We start from the raw sequence: 22,864 nt of genomic DNA on the forward strand, positions 1-22,864 counted from the left end.
GCGCTTACATGACTCTCCGCCCATTGAAGAGTCTTTGAGGCTTCTACCATTGCCACTCTGCTCCTTGTGCCGGCTTGGCGGTTTACATGTGCCACTGCTGTGATGTTGTCTGACTGAATCAGAACCGGTAGACCTCGAAGTAAAGTCTCCGCTTGACGAAGGCCGTTGTATATGGCCCTTAATTCCAGTACATTGATGTGTAGACAAGCCTCCTGACTTGACCACAGACCTTGGAAGTTTCTTTCCTATGTGACTGCTCCCCATCCTTGGAGGCTCGCGTCCGTGGTTACCAGAACCCAGTCCTGAATGCCGAACCTGCGACCCTCTAGAAGGTGAGCACTCTGCAGCCACCACAGGAGAGATACCCTGGCCCTGGGGGACAGGCGGATCATCTGATGAATTTGTAGATGTGACCTGGACCACTTGTCCAGAAGGTCCCACTGAAAAGTCCTTGCATGGAACCTGCCGAATGGAATGGCCTTGTAAGACGCCACCATTTTTCCCAGAACTCGAGTGCAGTGATGTACCGACACCCTGTCTGGCTTTAACAGGTCTCTGACCAAGCTCTGAAGTTCCTGGGCCTTTTCCATCGGGAGAAAGACCTTCTTCTGTTCCGTGTCCAGAATCATGCCTAAGAAAGGCAACCGGGTCGTTGGAACTAACTGTGACTTCGGTAGATTGAGAATCCAACCGTGTTGTTGAAATACCCTCAGGGAGAGTGATACGCTGTCCAGCAACTGTTCTCTCGATCTCGCTTTTATCAGGAGATCATCCAAGTATGGGATAATTGTGACCTCCTGCTTGCGCAGGAGCACCATCATTTCCGCCATTAATTTGGTAAAAATCCTCGGGCCGTGGAAAGCCCAAACGGCAACGTCTGAAATTAGTAATGACAATCCTGCACAACAAATCTCAGGAACGCCTGATGAGGTTGATATATGGGGACATGAAGGTATGCATCCTTTATGTCCAGGGACACCATATAATCTCCCCCTTCCAGGCATGTGATGACCGCTCTGAGCGATTCCATCTTGAACTTGAACCTCTTTAAGTATAGGTTTAAGGATTTTAAATTCAGAATGGGTCTGACCGAACCGTCCAGTTTCGGGACCACAAACAGGGTTGAGTAATAGCCCATCCCCCGCTGCAGCAGGGGAACTTCGACCACCACTTGTTGAAGGCACAACTTTTGAATTGCTGCCAAAACTACTTCCCTCTCTGGGGAAGAAGTCGGTAGTGCCGATTTGAAAAAACGGCGAGGAGGCACCTCTTCGAATTCCAGCTTGTACCCCTGGGAAACAATGTCTATTGCCCAGGGATCCACCTGAGAGTGAACCCAAACTTGGCTGAAAAGACGAAGACGTGCCCCCACTGGAGCGGACTCCCCCAGCGTCATGCGGTGGATTTAGTAAAAGCCGGGGAGGACTTCTGTTCCTGGTTCCTGGCTGTAGCTGGCAGCTTTTTCTCCTTGCCTTTACCTCTGGCAAGAAAGGAAGATCCCGAGCTCTCTTGGATTTATGCGACCGAAAGGACTGCATCTGATAATGTGGTGCTTTCTTAGGCTGTGAGGAAACATAAGGTAAAAAAGCTGATTTACCTGCCGTAGCCGTGGAAACTAGGTCCGTGAGGCCTTCCCCAAACAGTTCCTCACCCTTGTAAGGCAAAACATCCATATGCCGTTTTGAGTCGGCATCACCTGTCCACTGTCGGGTCCACAGTGCTCGCCTGGCAGAAATCGCCATAGCGTTCGCTCTGGATCCCAGTATGCCCATATCCCTCTGAGCCTCTCTCATATAAAGGACCGCATCCTTAATATGGCCCAGGGTCAACAAAATAGTTTTCTTATCCATCGTATCAAAATCAGCAGATAAGGTATCGGTCCACGCTATTACAGCGCTACAAACCCAAGCCGACGCTATTGCCGGTCTGAGTAAGGTACCAGTATGTGTGTAAATTGACTTCAAGGTAGTCTCCTTGCTTGCGATCAGCAGGATCCCTGAGGGTTGCGGTATCCTGAGGCGGCAGCGCCACCTTTTTGGGAAGGCGCGTCAACGCTTTGTCCACCCTTGGGGAGGATTCCCACCGTATCCTGTCCTTGATCAGGAAAGGATACGCCGTAAGAATCCTTTTGGGAATCTGCAGTTTCTTGTCTGGAGTTTCCCAAGCCCTTTCAAATAACTCATTTAATTCAAAAGAAGGTGGAAAGGTAACCTCAGGATTCTTTTCTTTAAACATGTGGATTTTAGGATTAGGCACCGAGGGGTCATCTATAATATGCAGCACATCCTTTATAGCAATAATCATATAATGAATACTCTTTGCCAATTTTGGCTGCAACCTTGCATCATCATAATCGACACTGGATTCAGAATCCGTGTCGGTATCTGTGTCTACTACTGGAGAAAGTGGGCGTTTTTGAGACCCAGAAGGCCCCTGTGACATAGGGAAAGGCAGGGCATGACCCCCTGTGCAATCCCTGGACTCTGCTTTGTCCAAACGTTTGTGCAATAAATTGACATTTGCATTTAAGACATTCCACATATCCAACCAGTCCTGTGTCGGCGTTGCCGACGGAGACACCACACTCATGCGCTCCACCTCATCCCTAGGAGAGCCTTCTGCTTCAGACATGCCGACACGCACGTACCGACACTGCACACACTCAGGGAAATCTCTAATCTGGAGATAGATCCCCCACAAGGCCCTTTGGAGAGACAGAGAGAGAGCATGCCAGCACACACCCAGCGCCAATAACCCTGGAAAAAATTACCCAGATATAGCGCGCTTTTAATATATATATATATATATATATATATATATACTGCGCCAATTATGTGCCCCCCCCCTTCTTTAAAACCCTCTGTCACCGGTGATCAGCAGGGGAGAGTCCGGGGAGCCAGCTTCTCAGCGTGTGCTGTGGAGAAAATGGCGCTGGTGAGTGCTGAGGAACAAGCTCCGCCCCCTCAGTGGCGGGCTTCGGTCCCGCTCTTTTAAACAAACTGGCGGGGAATTCTCATAAATAACACCAAATAAAGTGTATATATCTATATAGCAAGTCCTAGAGGTATAACATTTCTGCCCAGGGCGCCCTGCACCCAACAGTGTGCGTTGTGTGGGAGCAATGGCGCACAGCGTTCCCGCTGCGCGTTACCTCGGTGAAGCTCTGAAGTCTTCTGCCTTCCTATACTCACCCGGCTTCTATCTTCCGGCTCTGCGAGGAGTACGGCGGCGCGGCTCTGGGACGAACCGCAAGGGGAGACCTGCGTTCTGACTCCCTCTGGAGCTAATGGTGTCCAGTAGCCTAAGAAGCAGAGCCTAACATTTAAGTAGGTCTGCTTCTCTCTCCTCTGTCCCACGATGCAGGGAGCCTGTTGACAGCAGGTCTCCCGGAAAATAAAAAACCTAACAAAATACTTTTCTCCAGGAAACTCAGGAGAGCTCTCTGTAATGCACCCAGTCTCCTCTGTGCACAGTATCAAACTGAGGTCTGGAGGAGGGTCATAGAGGGAGGAGCCAGTGCACACCCATACCTAAAGTTCTTTTTTAGTGCCCATGTCTCCTGTGGAGCCCGTCTATTCCCCATGGTCCTTACGGAGTCCCCAGCATCCTCTAGGACGTAAGAGAAATAAGATTCCTCTTCCTGCTCAGGTACCTTCTCAGTTATATGTAAAACGTCCCTAATAGCTTCAATCATTAGTTGCACCCCTTTAGCAAGTGATGCATCCTCCCCCCCACTGCATATCCCCATCACCGTCCCCTGTATCTGAGTCGGTATCAGTGTCGACTTGCATTATCTGGGCAAGTGTACATTTTTGTGGATATGTACGGGGGTCTTAGATGAAGCAGTGGGAACTGACTATGTCAAATCCTCCATAGATTTTTTCAAAAACTGGGTCCCTTTCTCATTATGTGACATCCTTGTTGAAATTTGGGATATCATTCCCCTTAAAGAATCCACCCATGCTGTCTCGGATTCAGAAGGCTAAGAAAGCATATTGCAGTCCTGAGTACATGGAAGAGACTCTTCAGGAGAAAGATACACACTGTAGCACAGGATACAGAGTCCTTGGACATGGTAATGTGAGATACACACTTACACACAGGAAAATGTCACAGTTTCCCCCAAAGTACCTTCAGAGAGCCACAGAGTATAAGGAGCCAGCCACAGAGTATAAGGAGCCAGCCACACAGCGCCACTGCAGGCAATTATTATGAGAAACGCCCAGCGCCAGTTATCTAACCTTAAGAGGTTAACTTAACACTACCAACTCACTGTCTATAACACCCTGGTACTATGTAGAGGGCAGCATCCCCTGTCAGCATTCTGATCCTCTGATGTGCAGGGAGAAAATGGCGTTGGCGAGTGCTGGATACTCTCTGAGAAGCCCCGCCCCCTGTAATGGCGCTCGGTTTCCCGCACTTGTTTTATTATACTGACCTGAGGTGTTGCTGCTAACAGCGGGATTAACCCGTTAGTTTATCTGACCAGTGTAGGGTAATAGCGCTGGCTCAGGACGCCCCTCAAGCGCACACACCAAGTGTTACTGAGCCTGCATTGGAGCGCAGCCTGTCAGAGCTGCGCTCCCACCCTTGTGCCGCCATTCCCGCCGGCAACCCTCTTATCGGGCCGTCGGCGCTGTACTCACCACTCTTCTTTATTCTGGCTCTGTTAGGGGGTGGCGGCCGTGCTGCGGGAGTGAGCGGTCGCCTCATGGGCTTGCGATCAGCACCCTCAGGAACTCAGTGTCCTATCAGCGGAGATAGAGAACCATTAACTTCTAGAGCTGGTTCCTACTCCCCCACCTAAGTCCCATGAAGCAGGGAGGCTGTTGCCAGCAGCCTCCCTGTAACCTAAAAACTCTTTTAAAATAAAAAAAACTAAGAAAACTCCTAGGAGCTCCCCTAGCTGTGACCAGCTCCACATTTTTTAAACTGAGTCTCATAGGAGGGGCATAGAGGGAGGAGCCAGCTCACACTGTTAAAAGTGTGGGCCTGTCTATACCCCATGGTACTAATGTGGACCCCATCATCCTCTAGGACGTAAGAGAAAATAAATAACTAAAACCAGGCACAAATACTTAATACAAGTTACTTGAAATTAGTTGAGACGCTGGCGGCAGTTACACCTCTGCCCACTAAAGTATTAGACTTCTTTTAATTTGTCTGCATTATAGAAATAAAACATCTTCAATAAATACTATAACACAAAAACATGATCACACAGCTGATCCAGTCCACTGTGCAGCCACACTCGCTTTGCAGTAACAAAATGAAACGTAAACTTTGGTCTTCGATAAAATGGCAGACACCTAACTTCACCATATAATAACCGCAAACCTTCTCCGATATGCGAGCAGGGCATGCCAGGATCTGTGACTGCACACCACAGCAGTCAGTTTACCTAAACATAACCCCCCACGCCCCCAGCAGTAAAGAGTCCGTATTTCCCATGATGCCGTGCTGCGTGACTTCTCGCGATATTTCTACTACAACAGCAACAACAACCACCACAACTGATTTCAGACGTATAAACATGATGACTATGGTGGTGCCATAGACAACGGCACCGGGTACATAATAACTGCTACAGCGGAGAAAGCATCGTATACGCCGGTTATGGATGGACCGCCTGTCAATTTGAGCCCACGGCAGCGCTTTGCGATATGTCGTAAAGCTCAACCAATAGGAACCTTGGATTCCTACCAGCCAGGCCCAATAGAAGACCTGGGACTGCATTTAAAAGCGTGTATCTGCATGAGCGCTTTAGGTTGGGAACCGTCGTAGTAACAGCAGCAGACGCGTGTGTGCTCCGGGCAGGACGCGGAGGCCTCAGCGCTGGTTATTTATTGCTTTTAATTCGTATTTTATTTTTCTCTCCGTCACTGTCAGAGATGGCGACTCGCCGGGCTGCTGTAAGTACCGCTGTGCTGTGTGCTCTCCGGGGTCCCTGTGTGACTGTGTGCAGCTATAATACATTTCCCCCCATATGATTGCTGCGGCTATCCGTTTATGGGGGTAAATGTATGAAGTAGTGATGAGGGTGGAGAAGTGTGCCATGGCAACCAATCGGCTGTTCTGTAACATTTTACAGAATGCACGTTATAACTTCAGAGTTGATTGGTTGACATGGCACTCCACTCTTATCACTGCTTCATACACTTACCCCATAATCCCTTCTGCCTATATGTGTGTCCCCATTCCCTGTGTATGGGTCTCTGCACAGCCTATCACTGTTTCCTTGTTAGTGTAGACCCTATGGGGTCTATTTATGAAGCAGTGGAAAAGTTGCCCATAGCAACTAATCAGCTGCTGTATAAATGTTATCTCAACACTGGTTACCATGGGCAACTACTCAACTAAGGGGTCTATATACTAAACCCTAGATGGAGGTGAAGTGGCTGGAGTTAAAGTCCCAGCCAACCAGCTCCTAACTCATTTCTCATATGTCCTAGAGGATGCTGGGGTAACCATAAGAACCATGGGGTATAGAGGGGACATGGAGGAGACATGGGCACTTCAAGACCTTGAATGGGTGTGAACTGGCTCCTCCCTCTATGCCCCGCCTCCAGACTCCAGTTTTAGAATTGTGCCCAGGCAGACTGGATGCACACTGAGGGGCTCTACAGAGTTTCTTAGGAAAATACTTTTGTTAGGCTTTTTTATTTTCAGGGAGCCTGCTGGCAACAGTCTCCCTGCTTCGTGGGACTAAGGGGAGAGAAGTTAGACCTACTTCCAGTGAGTTCAAAGGCTCTGCTTCTGGCTACAGGACACCATTAGCTCCCGAGGGTTTGATCGCTAGGTACGCCTAGATGCTCTCTCCCAGAGCCGGTCGTCGCCCACCTTACAGAGCCAGAAGTCAGAACACAGGTGAGTAGAAGATCAGAAGACTTCAGTGAATGCTTTCTAAGGTACTGGTGGGGGGGGGGGGGGGGGGGGTCTCCTGGGCAGCAGATAAACCTCTAAAATGGGCTGGCAAGAGGGGACATAAGTGCCTAGGCACTGTCCTAACCCCCGCCAGTATAAATGTATATTTGAAAAAAGCGGGACTGAAACGTGCCATTAAGGGGGCGGAGCTTCGTCCTCACAGCTCACGGAGCTCAGTGCCATTTTCCTCTCCACAAGGCTGCAGAGACGCTGGTCCTTCCTCACACTTCTAAATATCAGGGTGTAAAATGAGGGAGGGGGGGGGGGGGGGCACAGGAATATTGGTGCAATATATATTATAAAAGCGCTGCAGGTCTGGGGCTTTCTTTAGTGTTCCAGAACTGGTGATTAGGCGCTGGGTTGTGAGCTGGCAAAACTCCCTCTGTGTCTCTCTGACAGGCTTTGCTGTGGGTCTGTCCCCTATATGGCTAGAGTGTCGGTGTTTGGGACACGTGTGTCGGCATGTCTGAGGCTGAGTACTCTTCCCAGGAGGAGGCTGTATTAGGGACACAAACGGCTGTGGGAGTGACCCTGTCGGCACCGCCGACTCCTGATCGGGTGAATGTGTTGAATGCTAATGTGGCTCTTATTAATAATAGTTTAGGTAAGTCTGATTCTCGGAACCAGGCATGGAAGAAATCTGTGGAGGATGTATTACAGGTACAGACCCCTTTGGGATCACAAAAAACGTCAGTTTGCCCAGTTGGCAGACACGGATACCGACAGACACTGACTCCAGTGTCGACTTTAGTGATTCCAGATTGGATCCTAAATTAGCAAAGAGTATTCAGTACATGACTGTGGAGGTAAAAGACATATTGCATATTTCTGAGGATCCCTGCTTTTCCGGATACAAGGGTTTGTGTGTATAAAGAAAAGAAACCTGTGGTAACATTTCCTCCCTCATGAGCTGAACACTCTTTTTTTAAAAGGTTTGGGAAAGCCCTGACAAAAAGTTTCTGATTCCCAAGAGGATTCAGGTGGCGTATCCATTTCCCTCTGGGGATAGGGAAAAGTGGGACTCACCCCCCCCCCCCCCCCCATTGTGGACAAGGCCCTATCCCGCTTGTCTAAAAAAGGTGGCTCTCCCGTCTCCTGATACGGCAGCCCTTAAGGACCCTGCGGATTGCAAGCAGGAAAATACATTAAAATCCATTTATGCCACCACGAGTATGCTACTCAGACCAGCCATAGCGTCTGCGTGGGTGAGTAGTGCTATCGAAAAGTGGGCAGATAACTTGTCATCTGAGATAGAAACCCTAGATAGGGATAGCGTCCTTTTGACACTTGGTCATATCAGGGACTCGGCGGCCTACCTAAAGGAAACGGCGAGAGATATTGGCCTTTTGGGATCAAAAGCCAATGCCATGGCAGTCTCAGCTAGGCGAGCATTGTGGATCCATCAATGGAATGCTGATTCTGACTCCAGGAAAAATATGTAATCTCTGCCATATAAAGGTGGTGTCTTGTTTGGTGAAGGTCTCGCTGATTTGGCATCTACAGCCACCGCTGGTAATTCATCATTTTTGCCTTGCGTTCCTTCACAACAAAAGAAAACAAACCACTATCAGATGCAGTCCTTTCGGCCCAATAAATACAGAAAGGGGCGAGGTCCTTCCTTCCGGAAGGGGTAACAGATCACTGGCCTCGGCAGGTTCCCAGGAGCAGAAGTCCTCCCCGGCTTCTGCCAAATCCACCGCATGACGCTGGGGCTCCTATGCGGGAGTACGCATCGGTGGGGGCATGTCTCAAACTCTTCAGTTCGTTCGGACCTGGACCCATGGGTTTTAGAAATAGTGTCCCAAGGGTACAAACTGAACTTTCAAGACGTTCCCCCTCGCCAATTTTTCAAATCGGCCTTACAATCTTCTCTTCCAGACAGGGAGGTAGTATGCGATGCAATACAAAAGTTGTGTCAAAATTAGGTTATCAAGGTTCCCCCGTCACAACAGGGAGAAGGCTTTTATTCGATCCTGTTCGTGGTCCCGAAGCCGTACGGCTCGGTCAGACCAATCCTGAACCTAAAATCCCTCAATTTCTACCTAAGAAGATTAAAATTCAAGATGGAGTCTCTCCGAGCAGTGCTCTCCAGCCTGGGGGAAGGGGATTTTATGGTGTCGGTGGACATAAAAAGATGCCTACTTGCATGTTCCCATTTATCCTCCGCGTCAGGCTTACCTGAGGTTTGCAATTCAGGATTGTCATTACCAATTTCAGACATTGCCGTTTGGTCTGTCCACGGCTCCAAGGATTTTCACCAAAGCGATGGCGGAGATGATGGCTCTCCTTCGCAAACAAGGAGTCACGATTATCCCGTACTTGGACGATCTCCTGATAAAGGCGAGATCCAGGGACCAACTGGTGCAGAACATTACACTTGCCATGGCCGTTCTTTAACAACACGGTTAGCTCCTAATCTTCCCAAATCAGTTGATTCCGGTGACATGACTGTTTTTGGGAATGATTCTGGACACAGAATTAGTGTTTCATCCAGTGGAAAAGGCTCTAGAAATTCAGAACCTGGTCAGACAAATTCTGAAACCAGCAAGAGTGTCAGTCCATCAATGCTCATGTTTACTGGGGAAGATGGTGGCGGCCTACGAACCCATTCGGTTTGGCAGGTTCCATGCCATGGTATTTCAGTGGGACCTGTTGGACAAGTGGTCCGGATTGCACATGCACCAGAAAATGTATTCTGTCTTCCAAGATCAGAATTTCACTCCTGTGGTGGCTGCACAGCTCTCACCTCCTAGAGGGGTGCAGGTTCAGGATCCAGGACTGGATCCTAGTAACCACGGATGCGAGTCTCTGGGGCTGGGGGGCAGTCACACAAGTGGAAAACTTCCAGGGAAGATGGTCAAGCTTGGAAACTTGTCTATAAATAAACGTTCTGGAGTTAAGAGCCATTTACAATGGCCTTTAAGCGGAACATCTGCTTCACAATCTGCCCGTACTGATCCAGTCGGACAATATAACAGCAGTAGCGTGCATAAACCAACAAGGTGGAACAAAACAGAGTGGCAATGGCAGAGGCCACGAGGGATTCTCTGCTGGGCGGAAAGACGTACAAGCGCTCTGTCCGCGGTCTTCATTCCGGGAGTGGATAACTGGGAAGCAGACTTCCTCAGCAGACACTCTCCATCCAGGAGAGTGGGGTCTTCATCAAGAGGTCTTCACAGAAGTGACAGGTCTTTGGGGAATTCCTCAAGTAGACATGATGGCGTCTCAACAAGAAGCATCAGAGATATTGTTCCAGGTCGAGGGATCCTCAAGCAATAGCAGTGGATGCCCTAGTGACACCATGGGTGTTTCAGTCGGTGTTTGTATTCCCTCCGCTTCTGCTCATTCCAAAAGTGCTAAGGATCTGAAGAACAAAGGTTCGGGCAATCCTCATTGTATCGGATACCAAGCCCTCCTTGGCCAGTCTGGATTTTCAGGAATTGCTCATAGAAGATCCCTGGCCTCTCCCTCTGAGAGGATCTGTTACGACAAGGGCTGTGCGTGTATCACGACTTACCGCGTCTACGTTTGATGGCTTGGCAGTTGAACGCCAGATCCTAACCCGAAAGGGTATTCCCAGTGAAGTCATTCCCACACTTCTGCAGGCTAGAAAGGGAGTAACGTCCAAACATTACCACCATATTTGGAGAAAATATGTGTCTTGGTGTGAATCCAAGGAGGCTCCTACGGAAGAATTTCAGTTGGGACGTTTTCTCAATTTTCTACATGCAGGTGTGGATGCGGGCTTGAAGTTGGGCTCAAAGTACAAATTTTGGCCTTATCGGTTTTCTTACAAAAACAATTTGGCCTCCCTTCCAGAGGTTCAAACTTTCGTGAAAGGCGTGCTGCACATCCAACCTCCATTTGTGCCCCCAGTGGCACCATGGGATCTAAATGTGGTGTTGCAGTTCCTTCAATCACATTGGTTTGAGCCTTTACAAAAGGTGGAATTGAAATTCGTCACTTGGAAAGTGGTCATGCTGTTGGCCTTGGCATCCGCAAGGTGGGTATCTGAGTTAGCGGCTCTTGTTTCACAAGAGCCCTTATTTGATCTTCCATGAAGAAAGAGCAGAGTTGAGGACTCATCAGCAATTTCTGTAGAAGGTGGTTTTGTCGTCCCACATGAACCAACCTATTGTGGTGCCAGTGGCTACTGATGCCTTAGTGGAGTCGAAGTCTCTCTATGTGGTCAGAGCTTTAAAAATTTGTCGCCAGGACTGCACGGATTAGGAAAACGGAGGCTCTGTTTGTCTTGTATAATCCCAACAAGATTGGGACTCCTGCTTCCAAGCTGACTATTGCACGCTGGATATGTTCTACGATTCAGCAGGCTCATTCTACGGCTGGATTGCCGTTACTGAAATCGGTGAAGGCCCATTCTACCAGGAAGGTGGGTGCGTCCTGGGCGGCTGCCCGGGGAGTCTCTGCCTTACAACTATACCGAGCAGCTACTTGCTCAGGTTCGAACACTTTAGCAAAGTTTTACAAGTTTGATACCCTGGCTGCGGAGGACCTCATGTTTGGTCAATTAGTGCTGCAGAGTCATCCGCACTCCCGCCTGTTCTAGAGCTTTGGTATAACCCCATGGTTCTTATGGTTACCCCAGCATCCTCTAGGACGTATGAGAAAATAGGATTTTAATACCTACCGGTAAATCATTTTTCTCCTAGTCTGTAGAGGATGCTGGGTGCCCGTCCCAGTGCGTACTGTATCTGCAGTTATTAGTTCTGGTTATAAACCGTTTGTTACATTAGTCAGCCTGTTGCTGACATTGTTCAGGCCGTTGGCTGGAGTTCTCTTGAATGCCATGTTCGGCGTGTTTGAGGTGTGAGCTGGTATGTATCTCACCTTAGTTTAACAAGTCCTTTCCTCGAAATGTCCGTCTCCCTGGGCACAGTTCCTATAACTGGAGTCTGGAGGAGGGGCATAGAGGGAGGAGACAGTTCACGCCCATTCAAGGTGTTGAAGTGCCCATGTCTCCTGCGGATCCCGTCTATACCCCATGGTTATGTTTACCCCCAGCATCCTCTACGGACTAGGAGAAAAGGATTTACCGGTAGGTATTAAAATCCTATTTTCTCTGACGTCCTAAGTGGATGCTGAGGACTCCGTCAGGACCATGGGGATTAGCGGCTCCGCAGGAGACAGGGCACAAAAGTAAAAGCTTTAGGATCAGGTGGTGTGCACTGGCTCCTCCCCCTATGACCCTCCTCCAAGCCTCAGTTAGATTTTTGTGCCCGGCCGAGAAGGGTGCAATCTAGGTGGCTCTCCTAAAGAGCTGCTTAGAGTAAAAGTTTTGTTTATTTTTATTTTCAGTGAGTCCTGCTGGCAACAGGATCACTGCTACGAGGGACTTAGGGGAGAAGAAGTGAACTCACCTGCGTGCAGGATGGATTGGCTTCTTAGGCTACTGGACACCATTAGCTCCAGAGGGATCGAACACAGGCCCAGCCATGGAGTCCGGTCCCGGAGCCGCGCCGCCGACCCCCTTGCAGATGCCGAAGAGTGAAGAGGTCCAGAAACCGGCGGCAGAAGACTTTTCAGTCTTCATGAGGTAGCGCACAGCACTGCAGCTGTGCGCCATTGTTGTCAGCACACTTCACACCAGCGGTCACTGAGGGTGCAGGGCGCTGGGGGGGGCGCCCTGGGCAGCAATGAAATACCTATACTGGCTAAAAGATACATCACATATAGCCCCTGGGGCTATATGGATGTATTTAACCCCTGCCAGGTCTCAGAAAAACGGGAGAAGAAGCCCGCCGAAAAGGGGGCGGAGCCTAGTCTCCTCAGCACACAGCGCCATTTTCCCTCACAGAAATGCTGGTGGGAAGGCTCCCAGGCTCTCCCCTGCACTGCACTACAGAAACAGGGTTAAAACAGAGAGGGGGGGCACTTATTTGGCGATATGATTATATATATTAAGATGCTATAAGGGAAAAACACTTATATAAAGGTTGTCCCTGTATAATTATAGCGTTTTGGTGTGTGCTGGCAAACTCTCCCTCTGTCTCCCCAAAGGGCTAGTGGGGTCCTGTCCTCTATCAGAGCATTCCCTGTGTGTGTGCTGTGTGTCGGTACGTGTGTGTCGACATGTATGAGGACGATGTTGGTGAGGAGGCGGAGCAATTGCCTGTAATGGTGATGTCACTCTCTAGGGAGTCGACACCGGAATGGATGGCTTATTTAGGGAATTACGTGATAATGTCAACACGCTGCAAGGTCGGTTGACGACATGAGACGGCCGGCAAACCAATTAGTACCTGTCCAGGCGTCTCAAACACCGTCAGGGGCTTTAAAACGCCCATTTACCTCAGTCGGTCGACACAGACACGGACACTGACTCCAGTGTCGACAGTGAAGAAACAAACGTATTTTCCATTTGGGCCACACGTTACATGTTAAGGGCAATGAAGGAGGTGTTACATATTTCTGATACTACAAGTACCACAAAAGAGGGTATTATGTGGAGTGTGAAAACTACCTGTAGTTTTTCCTGAATCAGATAAATTAAATGAAGTGTGTGATGATGCGTGGGTTTTCCCCGATAGAAAATTATTGGCGTTATACCCTTTCCCGCCAGAAGTTAGGGCGCGTTGGGAAACACCCCTTAGGGTGGATAAGGCGCTCACACGCTTATCAAAACAAGTGGCGTTACCGTCTCCAGATACGGCCGCCCTCAAGGAGCCAGCTGATAGGAGGCTGGAAAATATCCTAAAAAGTATATACACACATACTGGTGTTATACTGCGACCAGCGATCGCCTCAGCCTGGGTGTGCAGCGCTGGGGTGGCTTGGTCGGATTCCCTGACTGAAAATATTGATACCCTTGACAGGGACAGTATTTTATTGACTATAGAGCATTTAAAGGATGCATTTCTATATATGCGAGATGCACAGAGGGATATTTGCACTCTGGCATCAAGAGTAAGTGCGATGTCCATATCTGCCAGAAGATGTTTATGGACACGACAGTGGTCAGGTGATGCAGATTCCAAACGGCACATGGAAGTATTGCCGTATAAAGGGGAGGAGTTATTTGGGGTCGGTCCATCGGACCTGGTGGCCACGGCAACAGCTGGAAAATCCACCTTTTTCTCTGACGTCCTAGTGGATGCTGGGACTCCGTAAGGACCATGGGGATATAGCGGCTCCGCAGGAGACAGGGCACAAAATAAAAGCTTAAGGATCAGGTGGTGTGCACTGGCTCCTCCCCCTATGACCCTCCTCCAAGCCTCAGTTAGATTTTTGTGCCCGGCCGAGAAGGGTGCAATCTAGGTGGCTCTCCTGAGCTGCTTAGAATAAAAGTTTAGTTAGGTTTTTTTATTTTCAGTGAGTCCTGCTGGCAACAGGCTCACTGCATCGTGGGACTAAGGGGAGAAGAAACGGACTCACCTGAGTGCAGAGTGGATCGGGTTTCTTAGGCTACTGGACACTAGCTCCAGAGGGATGATCACAGGTTCAGCCTGGATGGGTCACCGGAGCCGCGCCGCCGTCCCCCTTACAGAGCCAGAAGAGACGAAGAGGTCCGGTGAAATCGGCGGCAGAAGACATCCTGTCTTCAGACTAAGGTAGCGCACAGCACCGCAGCTGTGCGCCATTGCTCTCAGCACACTTCACACTCCGGTCACTGAGGGTGCAGGGCGCTGGGGGGGGAGCGCCCTGAGACGCAATATAACAGAATACCTTAGGTGGCAAAACAGAATACATCACATATAGCTCCTGGGCTATATGGATGTATTTTAATCCCCTGCCATTTTACACAAAAAAGCGGGAGATAAGGACGTCGTGAAGGGGCGGAGCCTATCTCCTCAGCACACAAGCGCCATTTTCCCTCACAGCTCCGCTGGAAGGACGGCTCCCTGACTCTCCCCTGCAGTCCTGCTTCAGAATCAGGGTAAAAAAGAGAAGGGGGGGCATTGTTGGCAGCAAATAACAATAATTAACAGCAGCTATAAGGGAATAACACTTATATAAGGTTATCCCTGTGTGTGTATGTATCTATCTCTATCTCTATCTCTCGACATGTATGAGGAGGAAAATTATGTGGAGGCGGAGCAGTTGCCTGCGTTGGTGATGTCACCCCCTAGGGAGTCGACACCTGACTGGATGATTGTATTTAAACAATTAAGTGATAATGTCAGCAATTTGCAAAAAACTGTTGACGACATGAGACAGCCGGCAAATCGGTTAGTGCCTGTCCAGGCGTCTCAGACACCGTCAGGGGCGCTAAAACGCCCGTTACCTCAGTGGGTCGACACAGACCCTGACACAGATACTGAGTCTAGTGTCGACGGTGACGAGACAAACGTAATGTCCAGTAGGGCCACACGTTACATGATCACAGCAATGAAAGAGGCATTGAACCTTTCTGACACTACAAGTACCACAAAGAAGGGTATTATGTGGGGTGAGAAAAAACTACCAATATTTTTTCCAGAGTCAGAGGAAATAAATGAGGTGTGTGAAAGCGTGGGTTTCTCCCGATAAAAAACAGCTAATTTCTAAAAAATTATTAGCATTATATCCTTTCCCGCCAGAGGTTAGGGCGCGTTGGGAAACACCCCCTAGGGTAGATAAGGCGCTCACACGTTTATCTAAACGAGTAGCGTTACCGTCTCCTGATACGGCTACCCTCAAAGAACCAGCTGATAGAAGGCTGGAAAATATCCTAAAAAGTATATACACACATACTGGTGTTATACTGCGACCAGCAATCGCCTCAGCCTGGATGTGCAGTGCTGGAGTCGCATGGTCGGATTCCCTGACTGAGAATATTGATACCCTGGATAGGGACAATATTTTGTTAACTATAGAACATTTAAAGGATGCATTATTATATATGCGTGATGCACAGAGGGATATTTGCACCCTGGCATCAAGAGTAAGTGCTATGTCCATCTCTGCCAGAAGAGCGTTGTGGACGCGACAGTGGTCAGGGGATGCGGATTCCAAACGGCACATGGAAGTATTGCCGTATAAAGGGGAGGAGTTATTTGGGGCTGGTCTATCGGACCTGGTGGCCACGGCAACGGCTGGAAAATCCAGCTTTTTACCCCAGGTCACTCCACATCAGCAGAAAAAGACACCGTCTTTTCAATCTCAGTCCTTTCGTTCCCATAAGTACAAGCGAGCAAAAGGCCACTCCTTTCTGCCCCGGGGCAGAGGAAGAGGAAAAAGACTGCACCATGCAGCCGCTTCCCAAGAGCAGAAGCCCTCCCCTGCTTCTGCCAAGTCTTCAGCATGACGCTGGGGCTTTACAAGCAGACTCAGATATGGTGGGGGCCCGTCTCAAAAATTTCAACGCGCAGTGGGCTCACTCGCAAGTGGATCCCTGGATTCTACAGGTAGTATCGCAGGGGTACAAACTGGAATTCGAGGCGTTTCCCCCTCATCGTTTCCTGAAGTCTGCTTTACCAAAGTCTCCCTCCGACAGGGAGGCAGTTCTAGAAGCCATTCACAAGCTGTATTCCCAGCAGGTGATAACCAAGGTACCCCTCCTGCAACAAGGAAAGGGGTATTATTCCACGCTATTTGTGGTACCGAAGCCGGACGGCTCGGTGAGACCAATTTTAAATCTGAAATCCTTGAACACTTACATAAAAAGGTTCAAATTCAAGATGGAGTCACTCAGAGCAGTGATAGCGAACCTGGAAGAAGGGGACTATATGGTGTCTCTGGACATCAAAGATGCTTATCTCCACGTCCCGATATACCCTTCTCACCAAGGGTACCTCAGGTTTGTAGTACAAAACTGTCATTATCAGTTTCAGACGCTGCCGTTTGGGTTGTCCACGGCACCTCGGGTCTTTACCAAGGTAATGGCTGAAATGATGATTCTTCTACGAAGAAAAGGCATTTCAATTATCCCTTACTTGGACGATCTCCTGATAAGGGCAAGATCCAGGGAACAGTTAGAAGTCGGAGTAGCACTATCTCAGGTAGTGTTACGTCGGCACGGGTGGATTCTAAATATTCCAAAATCGCAGCTGATTCCAACGACACGTCTACTGTTCCTAGGAATGATTCTGGACACAGTCCAGAAGAAGGTTTCTCCCGGAGGAGAAGGCCAGGGAGTTATCCGAGCTAGTCAGGAACCTCCTAAAACCAGGTCAGGTCTCAGTGCATCAGTGCACGAGGGTCCTGGGGAAAATGGTGGCTTCTTACGAAGCGATTCCATTCGGAAGATTCCATGCAAGAACATTTCAGTGGGATCTACTGGACAAATGGTCCGGATCGCATCTGCAGATGCATCAGCGGATAACCCTGTCGCCAAGGACAAGGGTGTCTCTCCTGTGGTGGCTGCAGAGTGCTCATCTACTAGAGGGCCGCAGATTTGGCATTCAGGATTGGATCCTGGTAACCACGGATGCCAGCCTGAGAGGCTGGGGAGCAGTCACACAGGGAAGGAATTTCCAGGGCCTGTGGTCAAGCTTGGAAACGTCTCTTCATATAAACATTCTGGAACTAAGGGCCATTTACAATGCCCTAAGTCAAGCAAAACCTCTGCTTCAGGGTCAGGCGGTGTTGATCCAATCGGACAACATCACGTCAGTCGCCCACGTAAACAGACAGGGCGGCACGAGTAGCAGGAGGGCAATGGCAGAAGCTGCAAGGATTCTTCGCTGGGCGGAAAATCATGTGATAGCACTGTCAGCAGTATTCATTCCGGGAGTGGACAACTGGGAAGCAGACTTCCTCAGCAGACACGACCTTCACCCGGGAGAGTGGGGACTTCACCCAGAAGTCTTCCACCTGATTGTAAACCGTTGGGAAAAACCAAAGGTGGACATGATGGCGTCACGTCTAAACAAAAAACTGGACAGATATTGCGCCAGGTCAAGGGACCCTCAGGCAATAGCAGTGGACGCTCTGGTAACACCGTGGGTGTACCAGTCAGTGTATGTGTTCCCTCTGCCTCTCATACCAAAGGTACTGAGAATCATAAGAAGGAGAGGAGTAAGAACTATACTCGTGGTTCCGGATTGGCCAAGACGGACTTGGTACCCGGAACTTCAAGAGATGCTCACGGACGAACCGTGGCCTCTACCTCTAAGAAAGGACCTGCTACTGCAGGGGCCTTGTCTGTTCCAAGACTTACCGCGGCTGCGTTTGACGGCATGGCGGTTGAACGCCGGATCCTGAGGAAAAAAGGCATTCCAGAAGAAGTCATCCCTACTCTGGTCAAAGCCAGGAAGGACGTAACCGCAAAACATTATCACCGCATTTGGCGTAAATATGTTGCGTGGTGTGAGGCCAAGAAGGCCCCTACAGAGGAATTTCAACTGGGTCGTTTCCTTCATTTCCTGCAAACAGGACTATCTATGGGCCTAAAATTAGGGTCCATTAAGGTTCAAATTTCGGCCCTGTCGATTTTCTTCCAGAAAGAACTGGCTTCAGTACCTGAAGTTCAGACATTTGTAAAAGGGGTGCTGCACATACAGCCTCCTTTTGTGCCTCCAGTGGCACCTTGGGATCTCAATGTGGTGTTGAGTTTTCTAAAGTCACATTGGTTTGAACCACTTTCCACTGTGGACTTAAAATATCTCACATGGAAGGTGTCGATGCTGTTAGCCTTGGCTTCAGCCAGGCGTGTGTCAGAATTGGCGGCTTTATCGTATAAAAGCCCTTACTTGATATTTCATTCTGACAGGGCGGAATTGAGGACTCGTCCTCAATTTCTACCTAAGGTGGTTTCTGCATTTCACATGAACCAACCTATTGTGGTACCTGCGGCTACCAGGGACTTAGAGGACTCTAAGTTGCTTGACGTTGTCAGGGCCTTGAAAATATATGTTTCCAGGATGGCTGGAGTCAGAAAATCTGACTCGCTGTTTATCCTGTATGCACCCAACAAGCTGGGTGCTCCTGCTTCTAAGCAGACGATTGCTCGTTGGATTTGTAGTACAATTCAGCTTGCACATTCTGTGGCAGGATTGCCACAGCCAAAATCAGTAAAAGCCCATTCCACAAGGAAGGTGGGCTCATCTTGGGCGGCTGCCCGAGGGGTCTCGGCTTTACAACTTTGCCGAGCAGCTACTTGGTCAGGGGCAAACACGTTTGCTAAATTCTACAAATTTGATACCCTGGCTGAGGAGGACCTGGAGTTCTCTCATTCGGTGCTGCAGTCATCCGCACTCTCCCGCCCGTTTGGGAGCTTTGGTATAATCCCCATGGTCCTTACGGAGTCCCAGCATCCACTAGGACGTCAGAGAAAATAAGATTTTACTTACCGATAAATCTATTTCTCGTAGTCCGTAGTGGATGCTGGGCGCCCATCCCTAGTGCGGATTGTCTGCAATACTTGTATATAGTTATTGTTACAAAAATTCGGGTTATTATTGTTGTGAGCCATCTTTTCAGAGGCTCCTTTGCGTTTATCATACTGTTAACTGGGTTCAGATCACAAGTTGTACGGTGTGATTGGTGTGGCTGGTATGAGTCTTACCCGGGATTCAATATCCTTCCTTATTATGTACGCTCGTCCGGGCACAGTATCCTAACTGAGGCTTGGAGGAGGGTCATAGGGGGAGGAGCCAGTGCACACCACCTGATCCTTAAGCTTTTATTTTGTGCCCTGTCTCCTGCGGAGCCGCTATATCCCCATGGTCCTTACAGAGTCCCAGCATCCACTACGGACTACGAGAAATAGATTTATCGGTAAGTAAAATCTTATTTTTTTACCCCAAGTCACATCTCAGCAGAAAAAGACACCGTCTTTTCAGCCTCAGTCCTTTCGTTCCCATAAGGGCAAGCAGGCAAAAGGCCAGTCATATCTGCCCAGGGATAGAGGAAAGGGAAGAAGACTGCAGCAGGCAGCCCATTCCCAGGAACAGAAAACCTCCACCGCTTTTGCCAAGTCCTCAGCATGACGCTGGGGCCGTACAAGCGGACTCGGCTGCGGTGGGGGGTCGTCTCAAGAGTTTCAGCGCGCAGTGGGCTCACTCGCAAGTGGACCCCTGGATTCTACAAGTAGTATCCCAGGGGTACAGATTGGTAATTCGAGACGTCTCCCCCTCGCAGGTTCCTGAAGTCTGCTTTACCAACGTCTCCCTCCGACAGGGAGGCAGTATTGGAAACAATTCACAAGCTGTATTCCCAGCAGGTGATAATCAAGGTACCCCTCCTACAACAAGGAAAGGGGTATTATTCCACACTATATTGTGGTACTGAAGCCAGACGGCTAGGTGAGACCTATTCTAAATCTGAAATATTTGAACACTTACATACAAAGGTTCAAATCAAGATGGAGTCACTCAGAGCAGTGATAGCGAACCAGGAAGAAGGGGACTATATGGTGTCCCTGGACATCAAGGATGCTTACCTCCATGTCCTAATTTGCCCTTCTCACCGAGGGTACCTCAGGTTCGTGGTACAAAACTGTCACTATCAGTTTCAGACGCTGCCGTTTGGATTGTCCACGGCACCCCGGGTCTTTACCAAGGTAATGGCCGAAATGATTCTTCTTCAAAGAAAAGGCGTCTTAATTATCCCTTACTTGGACGATCTCCTAATAAGGGCAAGGTCCAGAGAACAGTTGGACGGAGTAGCACTATCTCAAGTAGTTCTACGACAGCACGGGTGGATTCTAAATATTCCAAAATCACAGCTGTCTCCGACGACACGTCTGCTGTTCCTAGGGATGATTCTGGACACAGTCCAGAAAAAGGTGTTTCTCCCGGAGGAGAAAGCCAGGGAGTTATCCGAGCTAGTCAGGAACCTCCTAAAACCAGGAAAAGTGTCAGTGCATCATTGCACAAGGGTCCTGGGGAAAAATGGTGGCTTCTTACGAAGCGATTCCATTCGGCAGATTTCACGCAAGAACTTTTCAGTGGGATCTGCTGGAAAAATGGTCCGGATCGCATCTTCAGATGCATCAGCGGATAACCCTGTCTCCAAGGACAAGGGTGTCTCTTCTGTGGTGGCTGCAGAGTGCTCATCTACTAAAGGGCCACAGATTTGGCATTCAGGACTGGGTCCTGGTGACCACGGATGCCAGCCTGAAAGGCTGGGGAGCAGTCACACAAGGAAAAAATTTCCAGGGAGTGTGATCAAGTCTGGAGACTTCTCTCCACATAAATATACTGGAGCTAAGAGCAATTTACAATGCTCTAAGCTTAGCAAGACCTCTGCTTCAAGGTCAGCCGGTATTGATCCAGTGGGACAACATCACGGCAGTCGCCCACGTAAACAGACTGGGCGGCACAAGAAGCAGGAGGGCAATGGCAGAAACTGCAAGGATTCTTCGCTGGGCGGAAAATCATGTGTTAGCACTGTCAGCAGTGTTCATTCCGGGAGTGGACAACTGGGAAGCAAACTTCCTCAGCACGACCTCCACCCGGGAGAGTGGGGACTTCATCGGGAAGTCTTCCACATGATTGTGAACCGTTGGGAAAGACCAAAGGTGGACATGATGGCGTCCCGCCTGAACAAAAAACTGGACAGGTATTGCGCCAGGTCAAGAGACCCTCAGGCAATAGCTGTGGACGTTCTGGTAACACGTGGGTGTACCAGTCGGTGTATGTGTTCCCTCCTCTGCTTCTCATACCTAAGGTACTGAGAATTATAAGACGTAGAGGAGTAAGAACTATACTCGTGGCTCCGGATTGGCCAAGAAGGACTTGGTACCCGGAACTTCAAGAGATGCTCAGAGGACTCATGGCCTCTGCCGCTAAGAAGGGACTTGCTTCAGCAAGTACCATGTCTGTTCCAAGACTTACCGCGGCTGCGTTTGACGGCATGGCGGTTGAACGCCGGATCCTAAGGGAAAAAGGCATTCCGGAAGAGGTCATTCCTACCCTGGTCAAAGCCAGGAAGGAGGTGACCGCACAACATTATCACCACATATGGCGAAAATATGTTGCGTGGTGTGAGGCCAGGAAGGCCCCACGAAGAAATTTCAACTCTGTCGATTCCTGCATTTCCTGCAAACAGGAGTGTCTATGGGCCTCAAATTGGGGTCCATTAAGGTTCAAATTTCGGCCCTGTCGATTTTCTTCCAGAAAGAATTGGCTTCAGTTCCTGAAGTCCAGAAGTTTGTCAAGGGAGTACTGCATATACAACCCCCTTTTGTGCCTCCAGTGGCACTGTGGGATCTCAACGTAGTTCTGGGATTCCTCAAATCACATTGGTTTAAACCGCTCAAATCTGTGGATTTGAAATATTTCACATGGAAAGTGACCATGATGTTGGCCCTGGCCTCGGCCAGGCGAGTGTCAGAATTGGCGGCTTTGTCTCACAAAAGCCCATATCTGATTGTCCATTCGGACAGGGCAGAGCTGCGGACTCGTCCCCAGTTTCTCCCTAAGGTGGTGTCAGCGTTTCACCTGAACCAGCTTATTGTGGTACCTGCGGCTACTAGGGACTTGGAGGACTCCAAGTTGCTAGATGTTGTCAGGGCCCTGAAAATATAGGTTTCCAGGACGGCTGGAGTCAGGAAAACTGACTTGCTGTTATCCTGTATGCACCCAACAAACTGGGTGCTCTTGCTTCTAAGCAAACGATTGCTAGTTGGATGTGTAGTACAATTCAGCTTGCACATTCTGTGGCAGGCCTGCCACAGCCAAAATATATAAATGCCCATTCCACAAGGAAGGTGGGCTCATCTTGGGCGGCTGCCCGAGGGGTCTCGGCTTTACAACTTTGCCGAGCTGCTACTTGGTCAGGGGCACACCCTGGCTGAGGAGGACCTGGAGTTCTTTCACTCGGTGCTGCAGAGTCATCCGCACTCTCCCGCCCGTTTGGGAGCTTTGGTATAATCCCCATGGTCCTGACGGAGTCCCCAGCATCCACTTAGGACGTCAGAGAAAATAAGAATTTACTTACCGATAATTCTATTTCTCGTAGTCCGTAGTGAATGCTGGGCGCCCATCCCAAGTGCGGATTGTCTGCACTACTTGTACATAGTTATTGTTACAAAAATCGGGTTATTATTGTTGTGAGC

General features: G+C 49.3%; 1 protein-coding gene across 1 annotated transcript in view; it reads left to right on the forward strand.

Annotated features, from left to right (window-relative positions):
- The first annotated feature begins 5,613 nt into the window (after nt 1-5,613).
- The window catches only part of LOC134932107 (G2/mitotic-specific cyclin-B2-like), a 44,587-nt gene continuing 27,336 nt past the window's right edge, over nt 5,614-22,864 (forward strand). Inside the window, exon 1 of the mRNA XM_063926189.1 lies at nt 5,614-5,912. Coding sequence (XP_063782259.1) covers nt 5,892-5,912 — 21 coding nt within the window. The 5' untranslated portion in view covers nt 5,614-5,891. The remainder of the gene's footprint in view (nt 5,913-22,864) is intronic.

This window comes from Pseudophryne corroboree, chromosome 6 (assembly GCF_028390025.1).
Source record: "Pseudophryne corroboree isolate aPseCor3 chromosome 6, aPseCor3.hap2, whole genome shotgun sequence".
Lineage (NCBI taxonomy): Eukaryota > Metazoa > Chordata > Amphibia > Anura > Myobatrachidae > Pseudophryne > Pseudophryne corroboree.